The sequence below is a fragment of the Sarcophilus harrisii genome, chromosome 1 (genome assembly GCF_902635505.1).
Source record: "Sarcophilus harrisii chromosome 1, mSarHar1.11, whole genome shotgun sequence".
In the NCBI taxonomy this organism is placed as follows: domain Eukaryota; kingdom Metazoa; phylum Chordata; class Mammalia; order Dasyuromorphia; family Dasyuridae; genus Sarcophilus; species Sarcophilus harrisii.
Genome location: NC_045426.1, coordinates 713,188,507 through 713,215,425, shown reverse-complemented (window position 1 = coordinate 713,215,425; position 26,919 = coordinate 713,188,507). Strand labels below are relative to the sequence as shown.

The 26,919-nt window shown below is 57.5% G+C and overlaps 1 protein-coding gene across 1 annotated transcript in view; it reads right to left on the bottom strand.

Moving 5' to 3' along the window:
- Window positions 1-24,115, bottom strand: part of SCARF2 (scavenger receptor class F member 2) — a 30,365-nt gene extending 6,250 nt beyond the window's left edge. Inside the window, 12 exon segments of the mRNA XM_031949059.1 lie at window positions 5,634-5,720; window positions 5,914-6,081; window positions 6,084-6,110; window positions 6,385-6,477; window positions 6,480-6,487; window positions 10,816-10,944; window positions 11,897-11,937; window positions 11,939-12,116; window positions 12,381-12,876; window positions 13,073-13,174; window positions 13,512-13,570; window positions 23,682-24,115. Of these exon segments, the coding sequence (XP_031804919.1) occupies window positions 5,634-5,720; window positions 5,914-6,081; window positions 6,084-6,110; window positions 6,385-6,477; window positions 6,480-6,487; window positions 10,816-10,944; window positions 11,897-11,937; window positions 11,939-12,116; window positions 12,381-12,876; window positions 13,073-13,174; window positions 13,512-13,570; window positions 23,682-24,028 (1,735 nt within the window). The 5' untranslated portion in view covers window positions 24,029-24,115.
- Window positions 24,116-26,919: the final 2,804 nt, after the last annotated feature.

Here is a 26,919-nt window from a genome sequence, read left to right as displayed (position 1 = left end):
GGGCCAGAACTCTGAACTTGAAACAAAGGATTCTTACAAGGTACTAAGTCAGTGGAATTGATAGAGACAATAGTTCTCTAATTTAGGGTGGTTCGGTATGATTGGTCTGATCCTAAAGGAGATGTTATGGGTCAGAACTTGAAACAAGGCACTAAGTGGAATCGAGGAGACAATGGTTAAATCTAATTTAGCATTGATTTAATCCTACAACAAATAATGGTTTCCTAGTGATATAATGATTGGTGTGTGTTCAATATGGGGTATATAAGCAGGGACTGAGAGCCACATAGGAGAAGCTCTCAGGGCCAAAAAGACAAGCTCACTAGAAACTCTCGGAGGCCGAGACAGATTCATTCCATCATCCACCTTTGTGGTGACTGCAGGCTGAAGCACAAACCCTTGGAGTCGGGAGAGATTCAGAGGGCAGAGAAGGAGGCAGGAGCTCAAGCTCTCAGAACCAAGGAGAGAGATAGGTTGCTAAGAAAACTACCTGAGCCCCAAGTGAAGGAGACAGGACTTTGAAGGAGACAATAAAGGATTTGGACTTTAAGCCCTGGCTACTCGTGTGGTGATTACTGAACTGAAATGGAGGCTGTTCCCAGAGACCCCAAGAAAACCTCAACAGAGAACATTACAATTTAGAGAGAATTTTACATTTTGGTGCCTGAATGTGGGACCAAGAACCTTCATCTATGACCCAGAAATTAGGGTGAGTACAACAAGGAAACTTTGTAAAGAGCTAAACTAGTGCTTTAGCTGAAATGCGACAGATGTTTAGAAAACAGCCTTCTTTTCCAATTCAAGGAAAATGTGTAGAGAGCATTGTCAGACTTATGAAAAGCCAAGGTTTGATTGTAATTTGGGAGCAGATCACTGAACTTTTAGAAACTGTACATCATAAATAAATTGGAAGAGCATAGGATAGTTTACCTCTCAGACTGTGGAAGAGGAAGGAATTTATGACCAAAGAAGAACTAGAGATCACTATTGACTACAAAATTGAAAATTTTGACTATATCAAATTGAAAAGTTTTTGTACAAACAAAACTAATGCAGGCAAGATTAGAAGGGAAACAATAAACTGGGAAAACATTTTTACAATCAAAGGTTCTGATAAAGGACTCATTTCCAAAATATATAGAGAATTGACTCTAATTTATAAGAAATCAAGCCATTCTCCAATTGATAAATGGTCAAAGGATATGAACAGACAATTTTCAGATGATGAAATTAAAACTATTACTACTCATATGAAAGAGTGTTCCAAATCACTATTGATCAGAGAAATGCAAATTAAGACAACTCTGAGATACCACTACACACCTGTCAGATTGGCCAGAATGACAGGGAAAGATAATGCAGAATGTTGGAGGGGATGTGGGAAAACAGGGACACTGATACATTGTTGGTGGAATTGTGAATACATCCAGCCATTCTGGAGAGCAATTTGGAACTATGTCCAAAAGGTTATCAAACTGTGCATACCCTTTGATCCAGCAGTGTCTCTACTGGGCTTATACCCCAAAGAGATACTAAAAAAGGGAAAGGGACCTGTATGTGCCAAAATGTTTGGGACAGCCCTGTTTGTAGTGGCCAGAAGCTGGAAAATGAAAGGATGCCCATCAATTGGAGAATGGTTGAGTAAATTGTGGTATATGAATGTTATGGAATATTATTGTTCTGTAAGAAATGACCAGCAGGATGAATACAGAGAGGATTGGCGAGACCTACATGAACTGATGCTGCGCGAAATGAGCAGAACCAGGAAATCATTATATACCTCAACAGCGATACTGTATGAGGATGTATTCTGATGGAAGTGGATTTCTTCAACAAAGACAAGATCTAACTTAGTTTCATTGATCAAGGATGGACAGAAGCAGCTACACCCAAAGAAAGAACACTAGGAAATGAATGTAAACTGCTTGCATTTTTGTTCTTCTTCCCAGGTTATTTATACCTTCTAAATCCAATTCTTCCTGAGCAACAAAAAAACTGCTCGGTTCTGCACACATATATTGTATCCAAGATCTACTGTAATCTATTTAACATGTATAGGACTGCTTGCCATCTTTGGGGAGAGGGCGAAGGGAGGGAGGGGAAAAATCGGAACAGAAGTGAGTGCAAGGGATAATGTTGTAAAAAATTACCTTGGCATAGGTTCTGTCAATAAAAAGTTATTTAATTAAAAAAAAAACTGTACAGTACACATCTCATTGGTTCTTTATAAAAAAAAAAAAAGAATTGGATCTAGAGGAGTGGAAATTAGTAGGACAGCAACTTTGTCAATTCTACAATGAAAATGGATCTGAACTCAATTTCCAAAGAAACACTTTATACATATAACTCAATACAACTGGCTTTAGGAAATTATGTAAGTTATAGAATAAGGAAAAAGAAGAAAGAGCAGGAGGGGGAAGATCCAGATAAACTAGGTGAAAAGGATGAAGAATCAGATAGGAATGGAGTTAAGTACAATTCTGAGTGTAGTTCTTCACAACAGGAAGCATTAGGGCATTCCCTATCCCCTGACCTAGCCCCCTCAATTAACCCTTAATGGGTGGAGGGAGAAGGAGAGGGAAAGGCAGTGACACAAACAGAATCACCTATGAAGCAGCCTATGACGAGATTACAAAAAGCACTGGTTAAAGCAAAAAATAAAGGACAGGATGTATCTGATTTAATAAATGCATACCCTGTGACTGAAACTTGATTCTTTGGGTCAACAAAGGAAAAGATATACTCCTTTTGATCTGGAAAAAATTAAGGATTTGAAAAAAGGTTGCATTTTTTATGGGGCCATATCATCTTATGTTAAGATGTTACTAGAGAGTTTGGCTTATGAAATCCTAACCCCCAGTGGTTGGAAATCTATAGCAAGGACATGTTTAGAACCTGGACAAAACTTGTTGTGGCTTTTGAAGTATCATGAATTATGTAGTATTCAAGCCAGACACCATAAGCAAACAGGAGTTAATATACAAATCAATTTTGACCAACTAGCAGGTGAAGGTCAATATGCAGACAATTTAGCACAGATTAATTACCCCACAACAGCTTATGAACAGATTGCTACTGCTGCTATAAAAGCTTGGGGCACCCTTCCAGGAAAAGATCGAGGGGAAGCCTTCACAAAAATAGAGCAAGGTCCCAATGAACCCTTTGCGGATTTTGTGGGACATTTGCAAACAGCTGCTACAAGAACCATTGGAGAAAATGCAGCCACAGAAATAATGACCAGACATCTGGCTAAGAAAAATACCAAGGAGGTTTGCAGAAGAATTATATGAGGACTACACAAAGATTCTCCTTTAGAGGAGATCATAAGATGCTGTGCCACAGTGGGCACAAATGCTTATTATACCCAGACTATGATGAACATAGGAAGACAGGGTCCCTCTTGGTAAGGGACTTCTAGAGAAACTCATCTATGTTTTCAGTGTGGAAAAATAGGACATCTTATAGCTCAGTGTAGTTGTGGAGATAGAGTGAGAAGACAGGGTGAAAGAAAACCCCAAACCCCATGTCCAAAATGCCACAAGGGCTTCCACTGGGCCTCGGAATGTAGATTGACCCAAAAATGAGAGGCAGGGCCCAGCTTCAGGGCCCCAGGTGGGGCATGATGGCAGTCAAGGTTACACCCAGAGAATCTTTAGAAGTTCAATATTAAGACATGATCAATCAATCAAAAGGCAATCAGATGGCAGAAAGGGATTACAATTGGGGAGAATGCAGGCTTTTTTTTTAACCCAACGGAAGGGAAGTATCCAGTGCAAGCAGCTCCAATGTAATTGCCAGGTGATGAGAAGAGATTTAGAAAGTGGTAAATAGAAGGGGCTAGATAGGTTAACTACTTGGGAGAAAGGGTGTGCTTATATTACAAAAGATGGATGCCAACAAGCACCTGGAGAGAGACAGAAAAAGAGAAAAACCTTGAAATAAAATCTGCAGGAATCACTGGATTCCTCGACACATGATAAGACTATTGCAGGACTTCAAAACTTGCAGGAACCATTGGATTCCTGGCACATGAAGTAATGGACAATAGATTCCTTTTGGACTATTTCTAGGACTTACTGTATAATTTTATAATGTATAATTACATTTATAATGTATAATTCCAATGTTGATTCATGTTATTTGTGACATCACTACTAACCTGTGTTATGTTACTATATGCTTATGTAATTTATGTAATTATGTGTAATACCTCCCATATTGATGGATTTATGTATACCTATTTTAAGAGTGAGCCCCTTTAGAAACCCGCTAATCTGATTTGATTTCCCATTTCCTTTGATGTTTTCATCTCCCTGAGACATCAAGGAGGGCATGATCACCTCCTTTTATAGTGTTTTCACCCCTTTTTTGAGCAGTCAGGGAAGGCTTGATCACCTTCTTTTTGGGGTTCTCACCTCCTTGAGAAGTCAGGGAGGTCATGATCACCTATGTTCTAAAACAAAAGAAAGCGGGAGATGTTACAGGCCAGAACTTGAAACAAGATGCTAAGTCAGTGGAATTGATAGAAACAATAGTTACCTAACTTAGCATGGTTCAGTATGATTGATTTAATCCTACAAGATGTTAGGGGCCAGAACTTGAAACAAGGTACTAAGTGGAATTGAGGAGAGAGTGGTTAAATCTAGTTTAACACTGATTTAATCCTATAACAAATAATGGTTCCCTGGTGATATAATGATTGGTGTATACTCAGTGTGGGGCATATAAGCAAGAAGCTCTCAGGGCCAAAAAGACAAGTGCACTAAAAAGCTCTCGGAGGCTGAGATAGACTCATTCCATCATCCCCCTTTGTGGTGGCTGAAGGCTGAAGCACAAACCTTTGGAGTCGGGGAGATTCAAAGGGCAGAGAAGGAGGCAGGAGCTCAAGCTCTCGGAACCAAGGAGAGAGCTGGGCCTCTAAGAAAGCTAACTGGGCCCCAGGAAAGGAGACAAGACTTTGAAGGAAACAATAAAGGATTTGGACTTTAACACCTGGCTGTACTTGTGGTGATTACTGAACTGAAAGGAAGACTGCTCCCAGAGACCCCAAGGAAACTGAACCAGAGAGAACCATTTTAGAGAGAACACTACATAATGTCTCTCCTGACAGATGTCATTATCCCCATTTAAGAGAGCGCCAAGCTCGGTGATTTGCTAACATCAGGGGAGGATTCATTCCAAGTCTCTACCAATCAGAAAGAAAGGTGACGGCATTTTCCAGCACAGCTGTCTGGACTTCTGTCCCGCCACGGACTTCCACGACTCAGGGAGGGACAGGGAGACGACCCACTCACCCAGCTTGGCCCACAAAGTCTAGACACAGCACCCGCCCCTTTGAAAAGGAAGGCTGAACAACTTTGCTCCAGCTGCTTTCCCGGACTTGAAGTCAGAAGCCCGGCCTGCCCTTTGTGCACCCACAGCTCCTGAAGCCCTCATTTTGGTGACTCCTCCACCTGGGCAGCCATCCCCCTTCCCTTAGCCCTTGTGCCCAGCATCATGTGCCAAGGGCAGGAAGGCCCCGGTGAAGTTATAGCCATAGAGTTTGGGGAGGAGGCGGTCTCCTGGGGGCAGGGACCATCCTGCCTTTGTCCCCCTGCCCTGGCACAATGCCCGGCACTTGGAACCAGCCTTACCCACAACCTTGGGCAGCTTCTGTCTCCGCAGAGGGATCCGGGGCAACTTCATGCTGATGCGCAGCGGCCACAGGACGCTTGGGAACTCTTCCTTCTAGGGCTGACAGTCCCTGTGAGGGGAGAGAAAGACAGCCTGACGCTGAGCTGGACCGGCCCAGGGGAGGGTGGGCATCTGCTCACCCTAAGCTGAACTTCCCAACATTCAGGAACCGCCCAGGCCGATCCTGCCATTTTTACAGATAGAGAAACTGAGGCTCAGACAGGAGGTGGGCTCAGCCACAGCCACACAGCTGGCAGGGACCAAGAGGCAAGCCCAGCTGCTGGAAATCTAAAGGACCAAAGAGCGGACCCTGGCAGGACTTACTGGGCGGCTGGGTCCTTGCTCCGCAGACACAGCAGCCCAGCAGTGAGAGGAGCAGGCCCAACAGGAGGATGAGGAGGGCCCCAGCCCCATCACCCCTGGCGCCTGGTTGGTTTCTGTGGAAAGAGAAAGGTCACACCCACTCAGCACCTGGGGCCCTGGGAGAGGCCCCTGCCCAACGGGAGGGGTGTCACACTCTCCGGGAAGGCAGGTGAGCTCCATCCAGGCAGGTAAGGGCCCTCATGATGAGGTCACAGTGGGGAAAACTGGTCAAAGGGCACACAGTCTGGCAGGGAAGTGGGCCGGCCCGCCAAGATCCCAGCCCCGCCCAAGCTGTGCTGCAGCCCCGGCTGTGACGGGCTCACCCCCGGGGTCCGGGGCTGGGCTCACCCATGTGGCAGGCCCCCGTCACAGGGTCACACGTGTCCTCGTGGCAGCTGCCACCCTGGGCACAGTCCACTCCATGGTGGCCTGGGAGGCAGCCAGGTTACAGCTGCAGGGAGAGGAGGGAGGGCGAGGGTCTGCAAGGTCCAGGGACTGGAGGGCGGAAGGGGCAGCTGCCCGGAGGAGAGCGGCTGAGGACCCAAAGGGCCTCTGGGGGTGGCACGGGGCAAGCGGGGGCAGCAGAAGCAACTCAGGGACAAGCGGGAGCTGCCCTTCCCCGGGGTCTGCACCCCTGCCCATTCTAAGGGCCTGCCGCTGGGCCCCTGAGAAGGGGAACCCGATGGGGAAAGGGCATCCCTCTGGAAGGGAACTGCCTCCCCCGCACCTCCCAGCCCACTGGTCTCAGACTCAGTTATGTCAGCCCCCCCCCCAGTCGGTTCGGATTCATGAGGTCGACTAGACCCCAGATTGAGAGAGATCCTTGTCCTGGCAGGAATACCAGGCCAAACACGAGCAGAAAGGAGGGAAAGTGGGGTGCTTTGGGGGAGGGAGGGGCCCTGGACAAAGGGGGTCACCTATGGGCACCTTGGGAAAATTCTCCGGAAGAGAAGGGTCACAGAGGAAAGACAGAGCGGCTGAAATCAAGAGCTTGAAGGAGTCACAGAGGAGCCGTGTCCAACCCCAGCCCCTGCACGCTCACACACACTTACACACTCACACTCTCACAGTCACACACACACTTACACAAGTCTCACACTTAGAGTCTTACACAATTATACACTTCACAGTCACTTACACACTCTTAACATACACAACTCACACTCACATCAACACACACACTTGTCCACTCTTACACATACACAGTCACATACTCACTCACAGTCACACTCACACACCCACACTGCACAGCTGAGGAAACTGGGGCCCACGGAGGGGAAAGGACTTGCCAGAAGTCGAAGAGCCATAGGCGAGAGGGAGGCCACAGAACAAAGTGAAGTCACAGGCAGGAGCAAGGCTCACAGGCGAGCGAGGTCGGCAGCTGAGGAGAGAGCTGCAGGTGAGACTGGAGTATGGGCCCTACTGAGGTGACCGGCCCTAAGCGCAGCTTTGGGCCGAACCTGGGCTCGGGGGCCAGGGGCTCCTCCCCACAGGGCTGGGGACCCTCCCGCGGGGGCTGGAGCCCCTCCCTGGGGTGGCAGGGGCCCTCCCTGGAGCTGGGGACCCTCCCCTCAGGGCCGGGCTCCCACGGGCAGAGCCTCCTGGAGGCGGGGCTTCTTCCCCCTCAGCAGGGTCCCAGGCAAGGAGCGGGCAGCCGGCCGGCATGTGCCAGTGCCCTCTGCTCCCCGGCAAAGACTGAGCCCAGCTGGAAACCATCATGTTGCCCGCCCGAGGAGGAGGGAGGAGGAGGAGGAGGAGGAGGAGGAGGAGGAAGTGAGCAGAGCAGATGCCAGCAGGAGGAGACGGCAATATTTGTAAATACGGAGGCTTTTGAAAATCTTTAAATTATCTGAAAAGCCCTACGGAGTATCTCATTTGGGCCTGAAACCACCCTGTGGGTGGCTGTACCTAGTTGTTGTCCCCATTGTACAGATGGGGGACACCGAGGCTCGAAAGGTGAAACGCTTTGCCAAATCCTAGTGCTGGGCTCCAGCCCAGGCCCTGATTCAGCCTGGCACACTCCACAGGGGCGGGGCCCGAGGCCTGAGGCCTGACTGCTCGGGCTGCGTGGCCCTGGGCGGCCGCTCACGTGGGAGCCCCGGATGGGACGACGCTGACTGAAGCCCCACCCCCCATGGGACGCAGCTCATAGGACCCTGGGGCGGGGCCGCCTTGGGCAGGCCCAGGACACCCACCTGCCAGAACTGATGGAAGCCCCACATGGAAGAGACCTGGCCCAATCATGGGCCCTCGGCCCCACCACCCCTGTGCGAACACCCCAAGGGTGAGAGTGGAGGGCTCCCATGGGGATCCCTGGGACTGCCCAACACAGCCTCCCAGAGAGCTCTCCTCCCAAGCCAGGGCCAACGGCCCCACAGAACCCCTAGTGCTCCCCATCCAGTGTCGCCTCCACCGGTCCCGATCCCAACTCTGGTCCGACCAAAATGTGTCCAGAGCAGCCCCTCATCCATGGACCCCTGCAGGAGTGACTGACAGCTCCCCTCCCCATCGGAGGCACAAATAATACTGACCAAAGACAGAGAGATTCCCACACACACAGTGATCCCCCATGGTGCCCTGACCCACGTGGAACCCCCATTGAGTTCCCTGGCCCTTCTTCCTCCTGAGCCTACTGTCTAGATACCCACTCCCCTCCATGCCCACATACACAGAGGCCCTTCTTCAGAGTGCCCAGGCAGAATTCCCCACCCCCATAACACACACACACCCCCCCTGCTCCCTCAGCACATGCCTACTCCCTCCACTGGCATCCCGACAACAATTATTATTCTAGCCTGAAGTTCTGAAAAAGTGCTCCACACCTGTCAGATCCACTAAGATGACAGGAAAAGATAATGATAAATGTTGGAGAAGATGTGGGGAAACTGGACACTGATACATTGTTGGTGGAGTGTGAACACATCCAGCCACTCTGGGGAGCAATCTGGAACTGTGCCCCAAAAAGTTATCAAACCGCATCCCTTTGACCCAGCAGTACTATTACAGGCTTATACCCCAAAGAGATACTAAAGAAGGGAAAGGGACCTGTATGGCCACGAATGTTTGTGGCAGCCCTTTGTGTGGCCAGAAACTGGAAACGAGAGGCTGCTCATCAGTTGGAGAATGGCTGAATAAACTGTGGTCTATGAATGTATGGAAATTATTGTTCACTAAGAAATGACCAACAGGAGGATTTCAGAGAGGCCTGAGAGACTTATGGGAACTGATGCTGAGGGAAACAAGCAGGGCCAGGAGATCACACTATATGATGACCGATTCTGATGGACGTGGTCATCTCCAGCAGTGAGATCAACCAAACCAGTTCCATTTGTTCGATAATGAATTGAAGCAGCGACACCCAGCAAAAAGTCTGGAGATGAGTGTGAACCCACTAGAATTTCACTTCTATTATTGTCCGCCTGCATTTTTGATTTCCTTCTCAGGTTAACTTTGCCTTATTCCCAAGTCCGATTTTTCTTGTGCAGCAAAAGAGCTGGACATGTATGCTTATGTTGTATTTAACATATCCTTTAACATATTTAACATGTACCTGCCATCTGGGGGGTGGGGTGGGGGAAGGAGGGAAAAAGTTGGAACAGAAGTGTTTACAAGGGTCAGTGCTGAAAAATCACCCATGCATAGATCTCGTAAATAAAAAGCTATAATTTTTTAAAAAGTGCTCCACACACATTATCTTTTTGCTCCCCATTTTCCAGATGGTGAAACTGAGCCTGAGGTTAAGCAACTGGTCAGGATCCACAGCTAATAACCAGCCTCTCAGGAAGACTTTTATTTCAGGTCTTCCTGTCCCCAACCACTTGGGCCACCTGGATATTAGACTCAGACCCCCAAGTGCCCAGAGCACAGCCTCAGGCTCCCCCTCAGCCTGGCAAGATCATGCCCCACCTGCCATTCTTCTCCCATCCCTCTGGACACAGACCCGTGTGCCCGGACACGGAGCTCACCTTTGCCCCTGCCCATCATCCAATCACCGACTCACCCTGACCCCCTCCCACCCCCCATACACACAGCCCCTCCAGGCTCACCACAGACCCCCGCGGCCTGAACCCAGAGAGACCCTGCCCCCTGCCGGGACACAGACACCCCCCAATCCCATTTCCCACAGAGCCTCCCCTCTCCCGGCATGACCCAGGATGTTCCAGCGACCCTGGCTTCTGCCCAACCCCAGACAAGTCCCCTGTCCCCCCCACCCCCCTCCCCGGGCAGGTCACTCCCAGGGCCACAGGCCCCCTCCCCCCATGAGTCCTCCCGGGGGCCCTTGGGCCCCCCCTCCCCTCCCGGGCAGGTCACTCCTGGGGCCACGGCCCCCCTCCCCCTCCCCAGGCAGGTCCCTCCCCGGGGGCCACGCCCCCCTCCCCCTCCCCGGGCAGGTCACTCCCCGGGGGCCACGGGCGCCCCCCTCCCCCTCCCCAGGTAGGTCACTCACTGGGGTCACCGGCCCCCCTCCCCTCCCAGGCAGTCCTCCCCGAGGCCGGGCCGCCCCTCCCCTCCGCAGGTCCTCCCCGGGGCCACAGGCGCCCCCCCTCCCCTCCGCCAGGTCACTCCCGGGGCCACGGGCGCCCCTCCCCCAGGTCCTCCCCAGGGGCCCAGGGCCTCCCCCTCCCCCTCCCGGGCAGGTCCTCCCCGGGGGCAGGCGCCCCTCCCCTCCCCAGGTAGGTCACTCACTGGGGGTCACGGGCGCCCCCCTCCCCTCCCCGGGCAGGTCACTCACTGGGGGCCGCGGGCGCCCCCCTCCCCCTCCCCGGGCAGGTCACTCACTGGGGGCCGCGGGCGCCGGCGCCGCACAGGCAGCGCCCGGACTGGAAGTCGCAGTGGCCGCTGCTGCAGTCGCTGCACACGAAGGCGCAGTCCTCGCCGTACGTGCCGTTGCTGCACTTAGATTCGCACCTGGGCGGAGGGGAGCGGCGGCGGCTCAGGGCCAGCGGCGGCCCGCTGGCGGAGGGCCCCAGCCCACGGACGGTCCCGGGCCGGCGGGAGTCCCCGGGCTCTCTCCGCCTCAGACCCCCGCCCCCCTCCGGGCCCCAGGACGCTGGGGGCGGGGGGAGGAAGGAGGGGGCCGGGAGAGACCCCCCCAAGCACAGGGCCGGAGGAAGAGGGGCCCCCAGTCTTGATGGTGCTTCCTAGGGGGCGAGATTGGCTCCCAAGGGTTAGGGGCCGTAAGGGAGGACTGACAGACTGCGGGGGCGGGGCGTCATCCTGGGGGGAACCGCTCCGGGGGGCGGGGCCACCGGGGGAAGGAGACTACTATGGGGCGGGGCTACGATGAGTGCAAACTAGAGCCCTTGGGGAGGATAGAGTCCAAGGGTGGGGCGGGACCCAGGATGGGCAGGGCAGGCCAGGGAGGAGCTCTCTAGGGAGGGAGACGGGGGCGACTGAGGGCAGGGGCTCTCCCTAGGGAGAGACTGGGGGCGGGGTCCCGGGGCCCGGGGGCAGGGCTCTCCTAGGGAGGAGACTGGGGGCGGGGCTGAGGGGCGGGACCCGGGAGGGGCGGGGCTCTCCTAGGGAGGAGGCTGGGGGGCGGGGTCCCGGGACCCAGGACGGGGCGGGGCAGGCCCCAAGGGCAGAGCTCTCCTGGGAGGAGACCGGGGGCGGGGATGGGGGCGGGGCGGGACAGGCCCCAAGGGCAGAGCTCTCCTGGGAGACCGGGGGCGGGGCTGAGGGGCGGGACCCGGGAGGGGCGGGGCTCTCCTAGGGAGAGGCTGGGGGCGGGTCCAGGACCCAGGGCCGAGAGGCAGGCCCCAAGGCGGAAACTCTCCTGGGAGGAGACCGGGGGCGGGGCTGGGGGCGTGGTGGGGCGGGGCTGGGGGCGGGACGCGCGCCCCAGAGCCAGGCTGCTCACCGGTCCCCGATCCAGCCGGCGTTGCAGCGCGTGCACTTGCCCGGTGATGTGGTTGCAGGTGTGGCCATCTCGGCAGGGCGGGCAGCGCAGCTCACAGCCGTCCCCGTAGAAGCCCGGCCCGCACGGCTGGTCGCACTTGGTCCCGTTCCAGCCCGCCTCGCAGGTGAGGCAGCGGCCCTCCGCCACCGTGCACGGCTGCTGGCCCTTGCACTGGCCGCACCTGCGTGCGGGCCGGGAAGAGCGGTGAGAGCGGGAAGCCAGGCACCCCCCCCCTCCGCCCCGCCCCAGCCGTGCACCCCGCAAAGGCGACCCCTAGCGTCCTGGCGCCCAGGTGGGAGATCTGCCTAGGGGCCCGGGAGGGAAAGGGCGGCGGGAGGGGCGGGACGGAGCGTGGCCGCGAGGACCCGGTCCGCCGCGCTCGGGCCTCGGTCTCCCCAGCCGGGCCGCGCGGGGCTGCCGGCGCGGAAAGGGCTGCGGGGCTCACCTGCGGCGGCAGCCCTGGCCGTAGAAGCCGGCGGGACACGTCTCGCGGCAGTACTTGCCCCGGTAGCCCGGCTCGCAGGCGCACGTGCCGTCCAGCGGGTTGCAGCGGCCGCGGTAGCACTGGCAGTAGCGCTGCAAGCCCCCCGACTCCGCTCCCGCCTGGGCACCGCTGAACTGCTCGCAGGGGGAGCCGTTGCACGAGCACTGGTTGTTGCAGCTGCGGCCCCACCAGCCGGTGTGGCAGAGGCACGCGCCCGTCTGCGGCTCGCACTGGGACGTCTGGCTGCAGTAACAGGCCTGCGCACTGAAACCCCACCCAGGCTTCTGGCCACCTTGCCCGCTCTCAGGTACCCGCGCCCGTGTTAGCACAGCGCAGCGTGCTGAGCCTTGTCCCCCAGCGGTCTGCGTACACTGCCCCGTCACGTCCTCGCACTGCCCGTGCGGGTGGCAGCTACACAGCTCCTTGCAGTCGGGGCCCCAGAACTGGGGCGGGCACTCTGGGGGGGGGAACCCCCGCGGGTCGCCTCAGCCTCGGCCCGCCCCGCCCTCGGAGCCCCCACCTCCCCGGCTCCCACCCCCTTTCCGGGCACCTCCGCCCCCGGCAGCTGCTGACTCCGCCCCCTCGAGGGCTGGCGCCCAGCGCTCCTGCTCCCTGCACCCCCTCGCCCCTGGTCTCCCGCCCCCGGCACTCACTGGTGTCGCACGTGGCTCCGAAGTAGCCGTGGCGGCATCGGCACTCGCCCGGGCGCACGCACACCTCGTTCTCCGAGCACGTGGAGTTCCCCTCGCACAGGGCTGTCAACGGGACGCGGCCAGGCATGGAAGGAGGGCCCGGACCGAGGCCCCCTGGCTTTGGCGAGCTCGGGCCGCCGCGCGCGCGCACGCGCAGCCAGGGACCCCGCCGAGGGCCCCCTCCCCACCTCTGCCCTCTTCCTGCCCCAGAGCCCTCGGCCTCACCCTCGCAGGGAGCCCCTGGCAACGTCACCAGGGCCGAGGCCCCCCCTCCCCGCCTGCCTCGTTTTCTCCTTCCCTCTGAACTCTCCCCCACCTTGTTCCTGTGTGGAGGGGGTTGCCCGTGGGTAGGGGGCGCGCCCCCCAGGCCGGGCCCGAAGCAGCCGAGCGCCCAACTTACCGACGGTGCACTCCTCGCCTTGCTGCCTCCATCCCGCACAGCACGCGAGCACTTGGGCGCTGCGGGGAAGGAAAGGCACAGAGTGAGTCCCGGCTCCCCCAGGGGACGACGCCCGGTCCCGCTGATGGCACCCACGGGTGCGCACTCAGGCGGACGCTGCGCTCACGTGGACACACGCACGTTGCGCGCACGGGCACACACACACACCCCAACTCCAGTTGGTCCTTCGCTTCCAAAGATCAATGACGTGGCCTCGGTGGTCGGGGCGGGCCGGGCTGATGAGCGCACGCGGAGGGCCCCGCCCGCCACCGGGCACATTTAGGGTGGAAGTGCCCTCTGGGCCCCCACACTCTGCTCTGCCCTTCCCTCTGTAGGCGCCACCCGGGGCTCCGGTGCCAGCGCCTCCCGCCGGTGCCCACATTCTTCAGGGCCTCCCTCCCCCCAGGGCCCCGGGTGGGCCCTTTCCCCGGCGGCTTCGCTCGTTGGGGCATCGGCCGTGAGAGCGCAGGAGTTGCGGCGCTGGCAGTTCGGCCCCGAGGGTGCTCCGCGGCCTCGTCCTGCCGGGATCTTCCCAAGGGGATTCAAATGGAAGCCGTTGGGCTTCCTGGCACAGCGCCGGCCGGCTGCCCAGGGTTCCAGACAGACAATGAGATCGGCACCGTGGCTCCGGAGACCCCGGCGGGCAGCCGGGCTCCCTGGCGGGCAGCTCGATACCGCTCCTCTCCCACTTTCCTCCCCACACGGAGCCAGCTCTGGCAGCCCGTGCGCCGACTCCATGTGCGCGCCCCTCCACTGCCAAAGCCAGGGGACTGGGCCACCCTCGGGGAGCTCAGGCACCCTGGGGCCCACGCGCAGGCGCGCACGCTCACACACGCGCACAAACCCTCCCTTTGCCTCCAGTCTCAGAGCTGGGAGAACAAACGTTCCCGACGCGGCCCAGTCCCAGCGGGGTCCCAATTGCTAGAAAGCTCCCGCGGCCACAAGCAGAAATCTCTCCTGGAATCTCGAACCCAGGGCTCCCAACTTTGCCCTGAGGGGGTGGGGGTGGGGGTGGGGCAGGGGCAAGCCTCGGAGGCCAATCCCAGAGCTAGCCCCCGAAAGGCTCAGGTCGCCCTCCTCCCATTCCCGGGGAACAGCGGCTGATCGGCCTCTTCGGGTGAAATGGTCCGGGTTCTTTCAGCTGTAACACCCCGCAGGGCGGCTGCAGTCCCCTCCCCATCCGGGCTCTCTGGGACATGATCCAAGCGCTCAAAGTTCTTCTCTAAACCCAGAACTACCCACAAAAGCTGTTCTGTCTGCTTTGGTCAGACTGTCTCCCTCCCTTCCTCCTGTCCTTTCTCTCTCTGTCTCTCTCTCTCTCTCTCTCTGTCTCTCTCTTTTCTATGTCTCTCTGTGTGTCTCTGCCTCTCTCTCCCTCTTCTCTGTCTCTGTGTGTTTCTATCTTTCTCTGTCTCTGTGTCTATCTCTGTCTCTCCCGGTCTCTCTCTCTTCTCTGTCTCTCTCTGTGTGTCTCTGTCTCTGTCTGTCTGTCTCTCTCTCTCTGTCTCTCTCTCTCTCCTCTGTTCTGTATCTCTCTCTCCCTCTTCTCTGTCTCTGTGTATTTCTATCTTTCTCTGTCTCTGTGTCTATCTCTGTCTCTCCCGGTCTCTCTCTCTTCTCTGTCTCTCTCTCTGTGTGTCTCTGTCTCTGTCTGTCTCTTTCTGTCTGTCTCTCTCTCTCTGTCTTTCTGTCTCTCTCTCTCCTCTGTTCTGTATCTCTCTCTCCCTCTTCTCTGTCTCTGTGTCTATCTCTGTCTCTCCCGGTCTCTCTCTTCTCTGTCTCTCTCTCTGTGTCTCTGTCTCTCTCTCTGTCTCTCTCTCTCCTCTGTTCTGTATCTCTCTCTCCCTCTTCTCTGTCTGTGTGTGTTTCTGTCTTTCTGTCTCTTGTCTCTGTCTCTCTCTGTTTCTTTCTTTCTCTGTCTCTGTTTCTATCTCTCTGTCTTTCCCCCCCCTCCCTCATCAACTTTTCCCCCTTCCCCCTTTCTCCCTCCCTCCCCCCTTTCTTCTTCCTCATCCTGGAACTGAGTGCAGGCTACCCTTAGATTTCATCTGTAGCTGCCTCATGACACTCCTGACTCACACTAAGACCCCCGACTCTTTTCAGGCAAACTTTGGCCTCCCCACACCCATGCAGTTCCATCACTTTTCAGTCCTGATTCTTTTTAGCCGCATTTGAAGTTCTCTTGGCAAAGCTCCTGGAGCGGTTGGCCATTTCCCTCTCCGACTCATTTTATGGATGGGGTAACTGAGGCAAATGGGGTAAGGGACTTGCCCAGGGTCACACGGCTGGGCCGAGACCAGATTTGCTTTCAGGAAGAAGAGTCAGGAAGTACCGAGGTGGGGGCGGGGGGAAGGAGTCACAGCTGCCACCCAGATGTTAAGAGCCAAGGGGACTGTTCCTGCCCTTCCATCCTCTCCCCCCCTCCTCCCCCCCCTCACCCCGCTAGTCCACAGAAGTCTCTGCTGGTCTAATAGTCATGTTCTCCTCCAAGTCCCTCCCAGTGTGTCCTGTTAATGGCTCTGGAGGGAAACCCGGCCCGGGCGCCCACCTTAGCAAGAGTTCCGTTCTTTGATCCTCAGAGACCCGGCTGGGGGCGGAAGGGGCAAGAGAAGGCCTGGGATGGGATCCGGGGTTCTGCGGGGGGTGGAGGGGGAGGTTCTGCAGGGGGGAGGTCTGTTGCTTCTGCCCACCGAACCTGGCAGAGTCCCCCCTCTCTACAGCCACTGAGGCCCTGGGAAACCCCCTAAGAAGAAGGGTTTTTCCTGCTCTCGTAAAGCCGGGCTTCCTGGTTCCATGTCATCTCCTCCGTCCCATGATTCCCACATGTGCAGGGACTGCTCCCGGGCTTGCCCGGCTTCACTCCTCCACTTTCCCAGGCCGCCTTGGCCCCCCTCCCCCAGGGCCACTCAGGTCTCCATTCCGGCCTGGAGCAGTGGGGATGCGTTCCCCCCCAAGCTGCCCCCAACCGGGCCTCCAGGCCCTTTGGCCCCTGGGCTCCCATTCGGCTCCGGAGGTCCCAGGGCCGGGGGCAAGGCCCAGGCGGGGACCTTGGTCCCCCCTGGCCCCTCCCTCAGGGCCGGAGGGGCCCCCACTTTGGGGGGTTTCCAAAGTCCCAGGCCTTCCCTTTCCCCCCAGGGGTCCCCTCCTTAGCCTTTCCTTCTGGCAGAACAGGTTTATGATTTACCCCTGGGGGGGTTTTATTTCCCAAGCTTCCTTTCTTCCCCGGGTCCCCCTATCTTCGTTTTTACATTTAAGGCTTTTGATTAAAGACTGACTTTATAGCCCAAACTTTCCAAATCCAGGGGGGGGAGTTGTATTTTTCAGGGGGGAGGGAAGCTTTAAGGGGCCTTGCCCGGAGGGCAAGAGGGTAGTAATGGCCAGTTGGGAAGGCATTCCTTTAGTAAGACTTCAAAGCCAGGCCTGGGATTTAACCACGGCCCCCCAAACCCTCTTGCAAAGGTCTTGACAACCGCGTTAGGAACCAGTTAGTTTTTGGTTCAGAAGTTCCCTCTAGGTGGGGGGAAGCTTTTCCCCGGCCCGGGCCCCGTGGGGAGGAGGGGCAGAGGGACCCCTAACGGGCCGGGGAAGGAACTCCCTTTTATTAATACTTATTCCAGATCCCCGCCCAGTGGTTCAGATCCCGGTTGAACCCCCGTTGGCAGGCTGGCCCAGCCTTGGCCTCTCTCTCTCCTTGCAGGCAGGTCCTGATTGACAAATTGCTCTGCCCCGTCTCCAGAACCAGTTATTTTTTGGCCATTTCAACAAGCTTCTGCCCTCTCACACTTGCAGCCCCCTGTCCCCCCGGGGACTCTCCGCCTGACTCCCCGGCCCAGCCCCTGACTGCTGGGAGAGCCGGGGGCCTTCGCTGACGGGCGCCCCCAAACCCCTGCGCTCCCGGGCCCTTCCCGGCCCCCCGGCCACACGTTGCCTCTTCCCTGATCTCCCTTTCCGCACTCTAACTTCCCGCCATCTCAACTCCCGCTGCCCACGTGGTTTTCAGCACCTCCAACCTGGACAGCAACCCCCCTACTGTGTGCAAGGGCGTGACAGGGGAACGGAGGGAGCCAAGGGAAGCAGCTTCCCACAGGCCTCCGAGACTTTCTGCCCCTGTGGTCACGGGCCTGGGGATGGATCAGCGGAAATAAAACCTGAGGCCATCAAGGCTGCCCAGCAAGAACTCTCTGAGCCTCCCCTGCCCCTCCCCAGGGGGCTACTCCTTCCCCTCTCCAGGTAACCCGTGCTGCTGGGAACCTACCTCCCATTGGTGGCAACTTCAGGACTTATTTTTTTTTCTGGCAGTTGGCCGCCATCCCTCATTGAAACCTCCCAATCCAGACCTCTTGGTCTAAGCAGAACAGCCTAAACTACTTTTCTTCCCTGAGGAAATCGGGGTTAAGTGACTTGCCCAGGGTCACACAGCCAGGAAGTGTGAAGTGTCTGAATGGAAAGCCAAAGGGCCACATGGTCTCTGCGGGACGGGCACCGGGCACATTAGCACCCTTAAACCGCCACGCTGGCCTCCTACCCGGTCTTCTGCCTCGGTCTCCCACCTCCTGGTGCTGACATAACCTCCCTTTTTTGAAGCTTTTTATTTTCAGGGTACACACACGGACAATTTTCCACCCGGACCCTTGCACAGCCTCGTGTTTCAGATTTCCCCTCCTTCCCTCACCCCCTCCCCAGACGGCGGGCAATCCTTCCCGAGATGCCGGGCTGAGGGGGTCCCTGCTCGGAAGCCTCGCCCCTTCTTGCCTCTCCCTGGCCTGGCCTTTAGGACAGTGGGAGCCAGCTGAGGAGCAGGTGCTTCATTTTTGCCTCTCTCGGTAGCCCTCGATCATTGCTTCGCATCCGTTTGGAGATGAACGAATTAAGCCCTGGTGCCCTCCGGCCCCGAGTGACCAGGGAGCCCTACTTAACACCCTTCTCTGCCCTCCCGCATTCCCCACCCCAGGGGTTCCACTGCCAGCTCCCTGGGATCCCCAGGCTGTCCCTTCTGCCCCAATGACTAATTCCTGGGAAAACTCTGGAGTGAATCACCAGAGAAATGGCTGGGGAGGAGATGGAAAGGGAAGCGGGGAGGGGGCCAGCCAGCAGGGCTTTGTCAGGGGCAGGTCCTGCCAGACAAAGCCCATGCCCTTTTCCCAGAGGGTCAGAACAGGCAAGTCCCGGATGCCAGCATTAGGACACAGAATTAGCCCGACACACCGGATGGGGACGCGTGCCTGCGGCTCCAACACGTCCTAACTGTGTGATCCTGGGCAAGTCACTGTTTACCTCAGTCTCCTCATCTGTAAAATGGGAATCGGTGGCAAGAGCCAATAAGGTGATGTTTATAAAGCTCTTGGCGCGATGCCTAGCAAACCCTGGGTCCCCCATCATCACCATCATCTGCCCTGGTCAGACCACATCTGGGACGTGGTGCTCTGTTCTGGGAACCAGAGTTTAGGAAAAATCTAGATAAGCTAGAGCTTTTATAGGAGGGCGCCAAGATGGCGAAGGGGGGCCCAGTCCTAGAAGTATTGGCCAAAGGGACGGGGGCATTCCGCCTGAAGAAGAGCATGGTGACAGCCCATGTCCCCAGAGCATTTCAAGGCTGGCAAAGGGCTACGAAGCAGTCCTGGGACATAGGCACTAGTATTACCCCGTTTTACAGATGAGAAAACTGAGGCTGAGAGCGATTATATGGCTTTCCAAGGGGTACAGGTCTGGTTAGAGGCAACTTTTCCTGCAAGTCCAACACTCTATCCACTGGGAAAAGACCGGGGGAGGGGGAGGGCTATAGCTGTCTTCCGCTATCCAAAGGGACGTCTCGGGAAGGTAAAACTAACATTGTCAGTTTGGCCCAAAGGCAGAACTTTGAGAGAAACTGGCAGGGGCTTGCGGTGATGAAAGCAGAGTGCACAGGGAAGGGCTACCTCAGGAGATGGCGGGCGCCCCTTGCTAGGGGGGCTCATCCAGCATCGGGGACAGGGTCCGGCTCGGACTAGCCCCATGTGGTCCCCTGCCCTCCTGGGGCTCCGTAAACGTGCTCCTCCTTCCTGTCCCCTCGGGGGACCCTCCTCACGCTGCCAGACTTGGGGGCCTTCGGGACGTGCCTACAGCCTTGCTCACATGGGGGGCTCAATGCCCTTTGAAATGTAATCCATAAAGAGCCACAAACAAGGGAGCTGTAATTTGTGGGGTGACCTTCCTGCCTCAGTACTGCTCCAGGTTCCTTCCCCAACGTCCCCCTCTACAGCTGCACTCCCTCAGAGTCTGGGAGCCTCTCTGAGTCCCCCTCCCACCCCCTTCTCTTGGGGCACCCCTGGGTGGGCTCTTGGGGGACATGGCCCCTTGTCTCTCATAGCACCAAGAGGAAGTCTATAAAGACTTAGGTGAAAAAATGGCTGGAAGGAGGGAGAGAGGGATGGGTGGGTGGGCAGAGGAAACTTCACTTTTGCTACATCCTTCCTCTGTTCGTGTCCAGCTCACGGGAGCCCAAGCGCAGACCCGACTTTCTGACATCCTCAATCTGTCCCTATTCCACACTCTGCCTCTCTCCCCTTGGCCCTTAATCACGCACACGCTGTAGGGAAACACAGGACTTTTTTCACCTTTGTCTTTGTCCCTGCTAACCTGCATACAGTAGGTGCTTAAGAAATGCTGACTGAACTGAACTTTACTGAATTCAAGATCCCATCTCGGTCCTCCCCACTCCGGCCAGGCAGGGGGCCCTCACTGACCACCCGAGTTCCTGGGCATATATACACAGCAGCTTCTATATAGCTGTCCAGCCTCTACCTATGTCCTCTTGCTTTCAGGGAGCTAACCCTGGTCTTGAAACAGAGCCCGGACACTCGCTGGCCAGGGGTGCTATAGGAGGGTTCCTGGCCAATTGTGGCTAAGAGCCCGACTCGGAGCATCCCTCCTCTCTGGAGAGTCTGGTCTCCCCTCAACAGTATTGGTCTATCTCTTTGCCAAGTTCTTCACGTCTCACTAGAGTTTTGCAACAACTCTACAAACTAAGGATTTTTAAAAAAAGAAGAAGAAGAAGAGGCCCAGAAAGTCTCAGTGACATTGTACCGGAATAGGCAGTTTGGCTGCACTGGAACTTGAGTCTGCCTGACCCATCCCATCCTTCATCCATCACATAGGAGGGGAAACCGGCCTCTCTCCCACTCCAACCCCCCATGGCTGCCGGTTCTGCTGACCACAGAGCTGGTCTGCAGGAGCAAAGCTGGGCTGGAGAGAGTCCTCGGGCTTCTCGGGTCCGAGCTCCCGAGACCAGCCTCCAGCCAGCCGGCCAGCTACTTCAATGAGAATAATAATGAACACAGAGAGATTTTAATCTGGACCAGTTTCCTAACCAGGGGCCTGTGAACTTGTGTGTGGACTCTTCCATATGGAAACACGGCGATAGACAATTGCATTTCCTTTACATCTCTCTCTATTTTCTCTATTTACTAATTATCCTGAGAAGGGATCCCAGGCTCAGTCGTTTAGCTTTCCTTAAGCACCTACTATGTGCTAGGACTAAGCTCTGTGGCTTCACCACCACCCTGCCAAAGGGCTCTATGACACACGGAAAAAAAATGTTAAGAACCTTTTAATCTACGCTAAGGGAGGCAACGGTCCCTTCTGGAAGAGCTGGGGATAGGCTGGAAAAAAATACTTGGAAAGAGAGCCCTTTGTTAACCCTCAAAGCACCGCTGGGAGTTCTTGCCATTCTCCGATTGCGGCTCAGAGAGAAAAAAGCGGTCCAAAGTCAATGAAGGAGGCGGAAGAGGCTCTGGCCGGGACGGGAATCCCTGGGGGCTGGAGCGGAGGTCTCAGCACCCGCCGCCCCCTTAGTCCTGGTTCTTTCTGCTCGTCTCTACGCCTTAGGAACCAAGGAAAGGCAGAAGCAGAGACAGAAAGGGGCCCCTTCCCAGAGGCTGCTACCTGCAGGTGGGCCGGGTTCTGCTGACCCCGGGGTCACCTGCTTCTCTCCCTGACCCTGTTCCCAAGGACCGAGCGAAAGCCAGTCGTGAATGACCTTCTTAGATCAAACTTGTCGCTTTCAGGACCCACTTACACTCCTAGAAGTTAGTAAACCGCTTGCGCCCCCCCCCAAAAAAGCCTTCGTTATGTGGGTGACGTCCGCTGAGATTTGTCTGGAATCCAGAGGTCTTTGGGACATCGTGAACATGGCTTCTGACCGCAGGGAGCCCCGAAAGTTCCCCCCGCTAGCATTGAGCCCAAGTCCTTCCGCTGATGGAGAAGGGAGGCCGAGGTTCACAGAGGAGGGCTGGCTCGCTCAAGGTCACAAGGGTAAAAGAGGAAGGGCTGAGATTCAAAAAGCAAACCCCACCCCCCCACCCCCTGCTACTCGGAGCCTCTGGGCCACTTCCAGAGTCCCCGGTGCCAGGGAGGACATCAAGCTGGAGTGTGAGAACCCGGAGGAGAGGAGGGTCACACAAGGGAAGGGAAATCCCCCAGGTCTCCGGGAGGGATGGGGAAGGGAAGCCCAGGGAGAGGCAGTCACTGCCCAAGTCACACAGCAAGGCAGTAGCAAACCTGGCTCTGGGAAGTTTCTGGGCGGGCCGAGTGGGCACCCCCAAAGCCTGCCAAGGCCCTGGAGCTGCCTTATAATGAAGGGGGGCAGAAGAGGAGCCTGAGATCACCTATGATTCAAGGGGAAGAAGCTGAGGGAAGAGGAAGCTGAGGAAGAGGAACTGAATAAAGGGAAGGGGGGCGCAGACCTCGGGGCCCCCAAGAACTCGGCCCCACACGTGCCTCCCAGGGTGGGCAGCCAGCCCGGGAGGGGATGCTGGCTGCCCGAAGGGTGGGCTGGGCTCTCTGGGTGGGATGGGGGTGGGGGGAGCGTGTGCCTCAGGCCCCTCCCCAGCAGTCTGCAGTCCTGGTCCGTGAGGGGCGGGCTGGATGGGGAGCAGATGGCACAGCTCGTACTGGCTGGCCGCTGCCTCCACCGAACAAAAAGGGGGAGAGCCGTCGCAGAACTCCAGGGGGCCTCGATGGGGGAGGGCTCTGCGGCAGGGAGGGAGGCAGGAGAAGAGGGCTTTGTGGGGGGACTGGGGAAGCCACCTGGGCAAGGGGACGGGCCTGCGGACCCTGGGGGGAGATGGGGCAGGAAAACGCTGCTGCCCGCCTGCCCACGGCCCGCGCGCTCCCGCCATCTCCACGGAACGCGGGTGTGCACAAGCCTCTGACGGACAACATCGATCTCACTGCCCGGCGGCTCCGGGAGCCGGGGGAGGGGCCGGGCCCCGGGCGCCCCCTCTCCCGCTCGCCGCCCCGTCGGGGCCCCTTGCTCCGCGCTGACCAGGCCCGGGCTCCTTCCACCTTTGTCCTCAAATGTCAGAACCCGACGTCCCGGCACCCGCCCCTCCCGCGAGCCCGCGTCCCGCCCCTCCTCAGGCTCCGCTCTTGCCGGCCTCCCTCCTCCGCTATCCCGGCCTCCGAGCCCCGAAACGGGCCTCGCTCCCCAGGCCTGTCTGCCCCCGCCGCGCGGCCCCCGCCCGGCCTCCCCCCACCACACGCACACGCGCGCTCACACACACACACACACACACACACACACTCTCGAGCGCGCGCACACACATTTGCACGCACACACTCTCACCCCCATCAGCCCCCCGCCCCCCGGCTGCCAGTCCCAGCTCCCCCCTCTCCGGAGTCTCCCCCCCGGCCAGGCCCCGTGCCGCATTTTCCGCAGCCCCGGGCCCGCTCCCCCTTCGGGCCTCCCCATCCCCACCCCCAGCGGTTCCCCCCGTCTCGCGGCCCCATTCCCCAGCCCGGTGTCTCCCCTCCCCCCCACCGCAGCCGCCGCCAAACCGCGCTCCCCAGCCTGGCCTCCTGCTAGCGGATTCCATTCCCTAGCGCGCCCTCCCGGCCCCTCCGCGCCCGCCGGCCGCGGCTCGGACCCTCCGGAGGGCCGGCCGGCCCCCTCCCCGCCGTCACCCCGGGGCCTCCATCCCGCTTCTTCCCGCGGCCGCCCCGGGGCCTCCATCCCGCTTCTTCCCGGGGGCCTCCATCCCCTCTCCCCGCGGCCGCCCCGGGGGCCTCCATCCCCTCTCCCCGCCGCCCTCCCCCGGGGCTCCATCCCGCCTCTCCCCGGCGCCCCCCGGCGCGCGCAGCGGGGCTCAGTCCTACCCGGGCGCCCGGCACACATTGCGTCCCCGCGGGCTCAGCTCCGGGGCGGCTCGCAGCGGAGGCGGCAGCGGCAGCAGCAGCAGCAGCAGCGGCGGCAGGAGCACCAGGGCAGGCGGCGACGGCGGCAGGGGCCACGGCCGCGGCGCGCGGCCGGCGCGAGCCCCGGGGCCCCCCATGCCGGGCCGGGGGAGGGGGGGGGCGCGGGGCGCAGAGCGGCTGCAGGGAGCGCGGCCGGAAGCCGAGTGCAGGGGGAGCCCGGGGCCGAGAGGCGAGAGGCGAGGCCCGGCGGGGCGGGCAGGGGAGGAGGGGAGAGGGGAGGGGGCCGGGCCCGGCAGGAAATTCCACATCGGCTCCCCTGATCCCGGGCCAGCCTCGGGCCGCCTCCGCGTAGCGCCGCCCAAACCCCACCCTCGCGGCGGCCCTGCCCCGCCAGCCTCGGGACTCGCCAGGCCCTCCGCCCCGGCCCCCTCCCCTAGCCTGCCTCCATCCCCAACTCCGCTGCCCCCACCCCCCCACCCCGTCCTGCCCCCCATCCGATCCAGTGAGTACTTATTGCGCGCCCGCTGTATGCTGAGCACAAATGAGCCTGCTCTGGTACCCCTCTCAGCTCTCGCTTCATCCCTCCCTCCCCTTCTCATCTCCCCAATTCCTTCCCCCGTCCTCAGCCCCAACATTCTTCCTCCCTAGTGGTAGCCCCCCCCCCCTCACTGGGATGACTAATGAAAGGGACCGCGCCAGGGCCAGGGGGAGGTTCTGCTGGGGACCTCGAGGAAAGGAAGGGGGTCTTCCCGCGGGGAGGGAATGAGGCAGAGGACACCGCCCGCCGTCACCGGCTCCCTCTCACCCTCCACTTTCCTCTGCCCTGGAACAGTCTCGTGTCACGCATTTACTAACTGGACCCAGTTTCCCCATCTGTATCTTGATCTATGTCTGGCCACTGGACCCTGAAGGCTCTGGAGGGGAAAGTGAGGTCGGTGACCTTGTCCAGCCCTCCCTCCCTTCCCCTTCTGTAAAATGAGAGGGTCGGTGTCCAGGTCCTCCAAGGTTCCTTCCAATCCTGTCACTTTTTACATTTAATTTTAATTTAATTTAATGACCAAAAAAGTATTTTATTAGGGCCCCGAAGACCCAAGGTCCAGGACGCAGGCAGCCTGGTGCACCCTGCCTTTCTCAGAAGGACAAATGCCATCCAAAGTGCTTCTGATCATTCCCTTCCTCATCTTCGGGGGCTTGGGGAGCAGCCCCAGCGACACTGCCTCCCCTGCACCCTTCGGATGCCTTGCACCCAAAGAATTTCTGACTTCAACCAGGGAGTCACATCGATCCGGAGGCCTCGTCTGGTAGGGAAAACCTGGGGGAACCGACCCCACCTTTGGATCCCGTTTTCCTCTTGACTATGGACTGAACAAAACGTTCCAAGATCTGGGTTTCTCGCTCTCAACCTGGAGCCTCCTGGAGCCTCCTTTCCAAGATGCTCACATCCATGTGGTTGAAATTACTTCTAGGGTTCCTGCAGTGACTTCCCAATAAGTCCTTCAAAGGGGTCAGCCTTTCCTAGCACCTCAGAGTCCGGTTTCCTCCCTTCTAGCCGTGAATGGGCCACTCAGCTGTACTACTTAGGGTGACTTAAGAATTAACCAGAAACGAATATGGCAGGAAGAAATGTCAGAAGGAACGTATGCTTCGGAAAGGCGCTGCCCACGACGATGAAATCTGGATCCTCCAAGTATCCAAGTCCAAGATCCGCGTCAGGTGGAAACATGGCCGATCACTAGTGCTAGAGAAGAAAGAGGGGAAATGGAAAGCACCAGGGACCAAGCAATGTCTTGTGGGACCAGATCCCGAGATTTAGCTTTAGAATAGGAAGGGATCTGTGCGACCCTTTTCTTCTTTTGGGTCACAGCCCCCTTCTCAGAATGTTCGCTGCCCATATCCACAATGGAAGGAAGTGCTAAATTTTAGAAGTGAACGAAAATGTAGATCCCCTCCCAAGTTCTTGCCATCTCTTCCCAGGCTTATTAAGAACTGCTCATCCAGTCCGATGCCTTTCGACAGGCAAAGGAGGGGATGTTGTCTATGGTCTCAAAGGCCATCTTGGGGCCAGGATGTGAAGCATGTCCAGTGAGCCCCTTGGGTAGAAGCATCAAAGTCTGAGGGAAGACATGGGGTCCTAAGACATGAGGGCTTGACTGGGATGGGGGAAATGGGGAATTGGGGGAAGGGAGTGGGCAGTTAGTTGTTGCTGCCCTCAATGAATTTTAGGAGTTCTCTTTGATCTTTTGTGCTGACAGGAATACTAAGCAAGAACATCAGATTCCCGATACAGGACTTCTGACTGGATTCAGGGCTTCAGGAGACCTTGGGCTAACCTCCAGTTTCATTCAGCTCAGAAGGGGGACGGGGGTACTACGAAACTTGTCTGTAGCGACAAAGCAAACTAGAACCCGGCTCCGATGACAATACGGATCCCTAACCTACCCTCACCTTTACACAAATGTACTCTCCTTCGCCCCTCATCCCCATCCATTACATATATATATATTCCCTCCCAGCACAGAAACATCTGAATGTCAACATGGATTTCACATCGGCTTGCCTCAGAACTGTCACCTTGGACAAATCACAGGCTCTCAGCCTCAGTTTCCCCATCCATAAAACGGGGGTAAGGATGGAATACCAGAGTCGACCTCCTTTGTTTTTGAAGAGGACCAAAACGGCATCACTAGGTCAGAGTCCCACTGTGGCTGATCAGATCAATATGAGCTGGGAAGGCTCCACTGCAAGTGTCTGGGGCAGCAGACAGAGCATTAAGGATGCCTTGCTTCACTCTCCCAGTCACTGGAGTTAAGTGCTTTGCAAACCTGAAAGCACACAGATGCTAGTTCTGCAGCAGTCTCTTCCCTCCCCCCCCCCCACCCCCACCCCCCGCTCCTCTTAGGATCAGAGGAGCTCAGGGTTTTTCCTATCACATCCTTATTAACTAGGACAATTAAGAGCTGGACGAGACACTCCAGCTCGGTAGAGATCTGTCCAAGGAGGGAGCTGGATGGGCCAGCCTTAAGCCCTGGGTTCTGTGCCTCGTTCTTGTCCCCCATCTCTTCACACACACCAATCCAAGGACCACCTTCTCCAGGAAGTCTTCCCTGATCACCTCGAGCCCCAGCAACATGCTGGTAAGGGATCGGCGGGACCTGTGCCTCCCAATGGTCTTGCACTAGGATCCACTCTGTGGAACTTG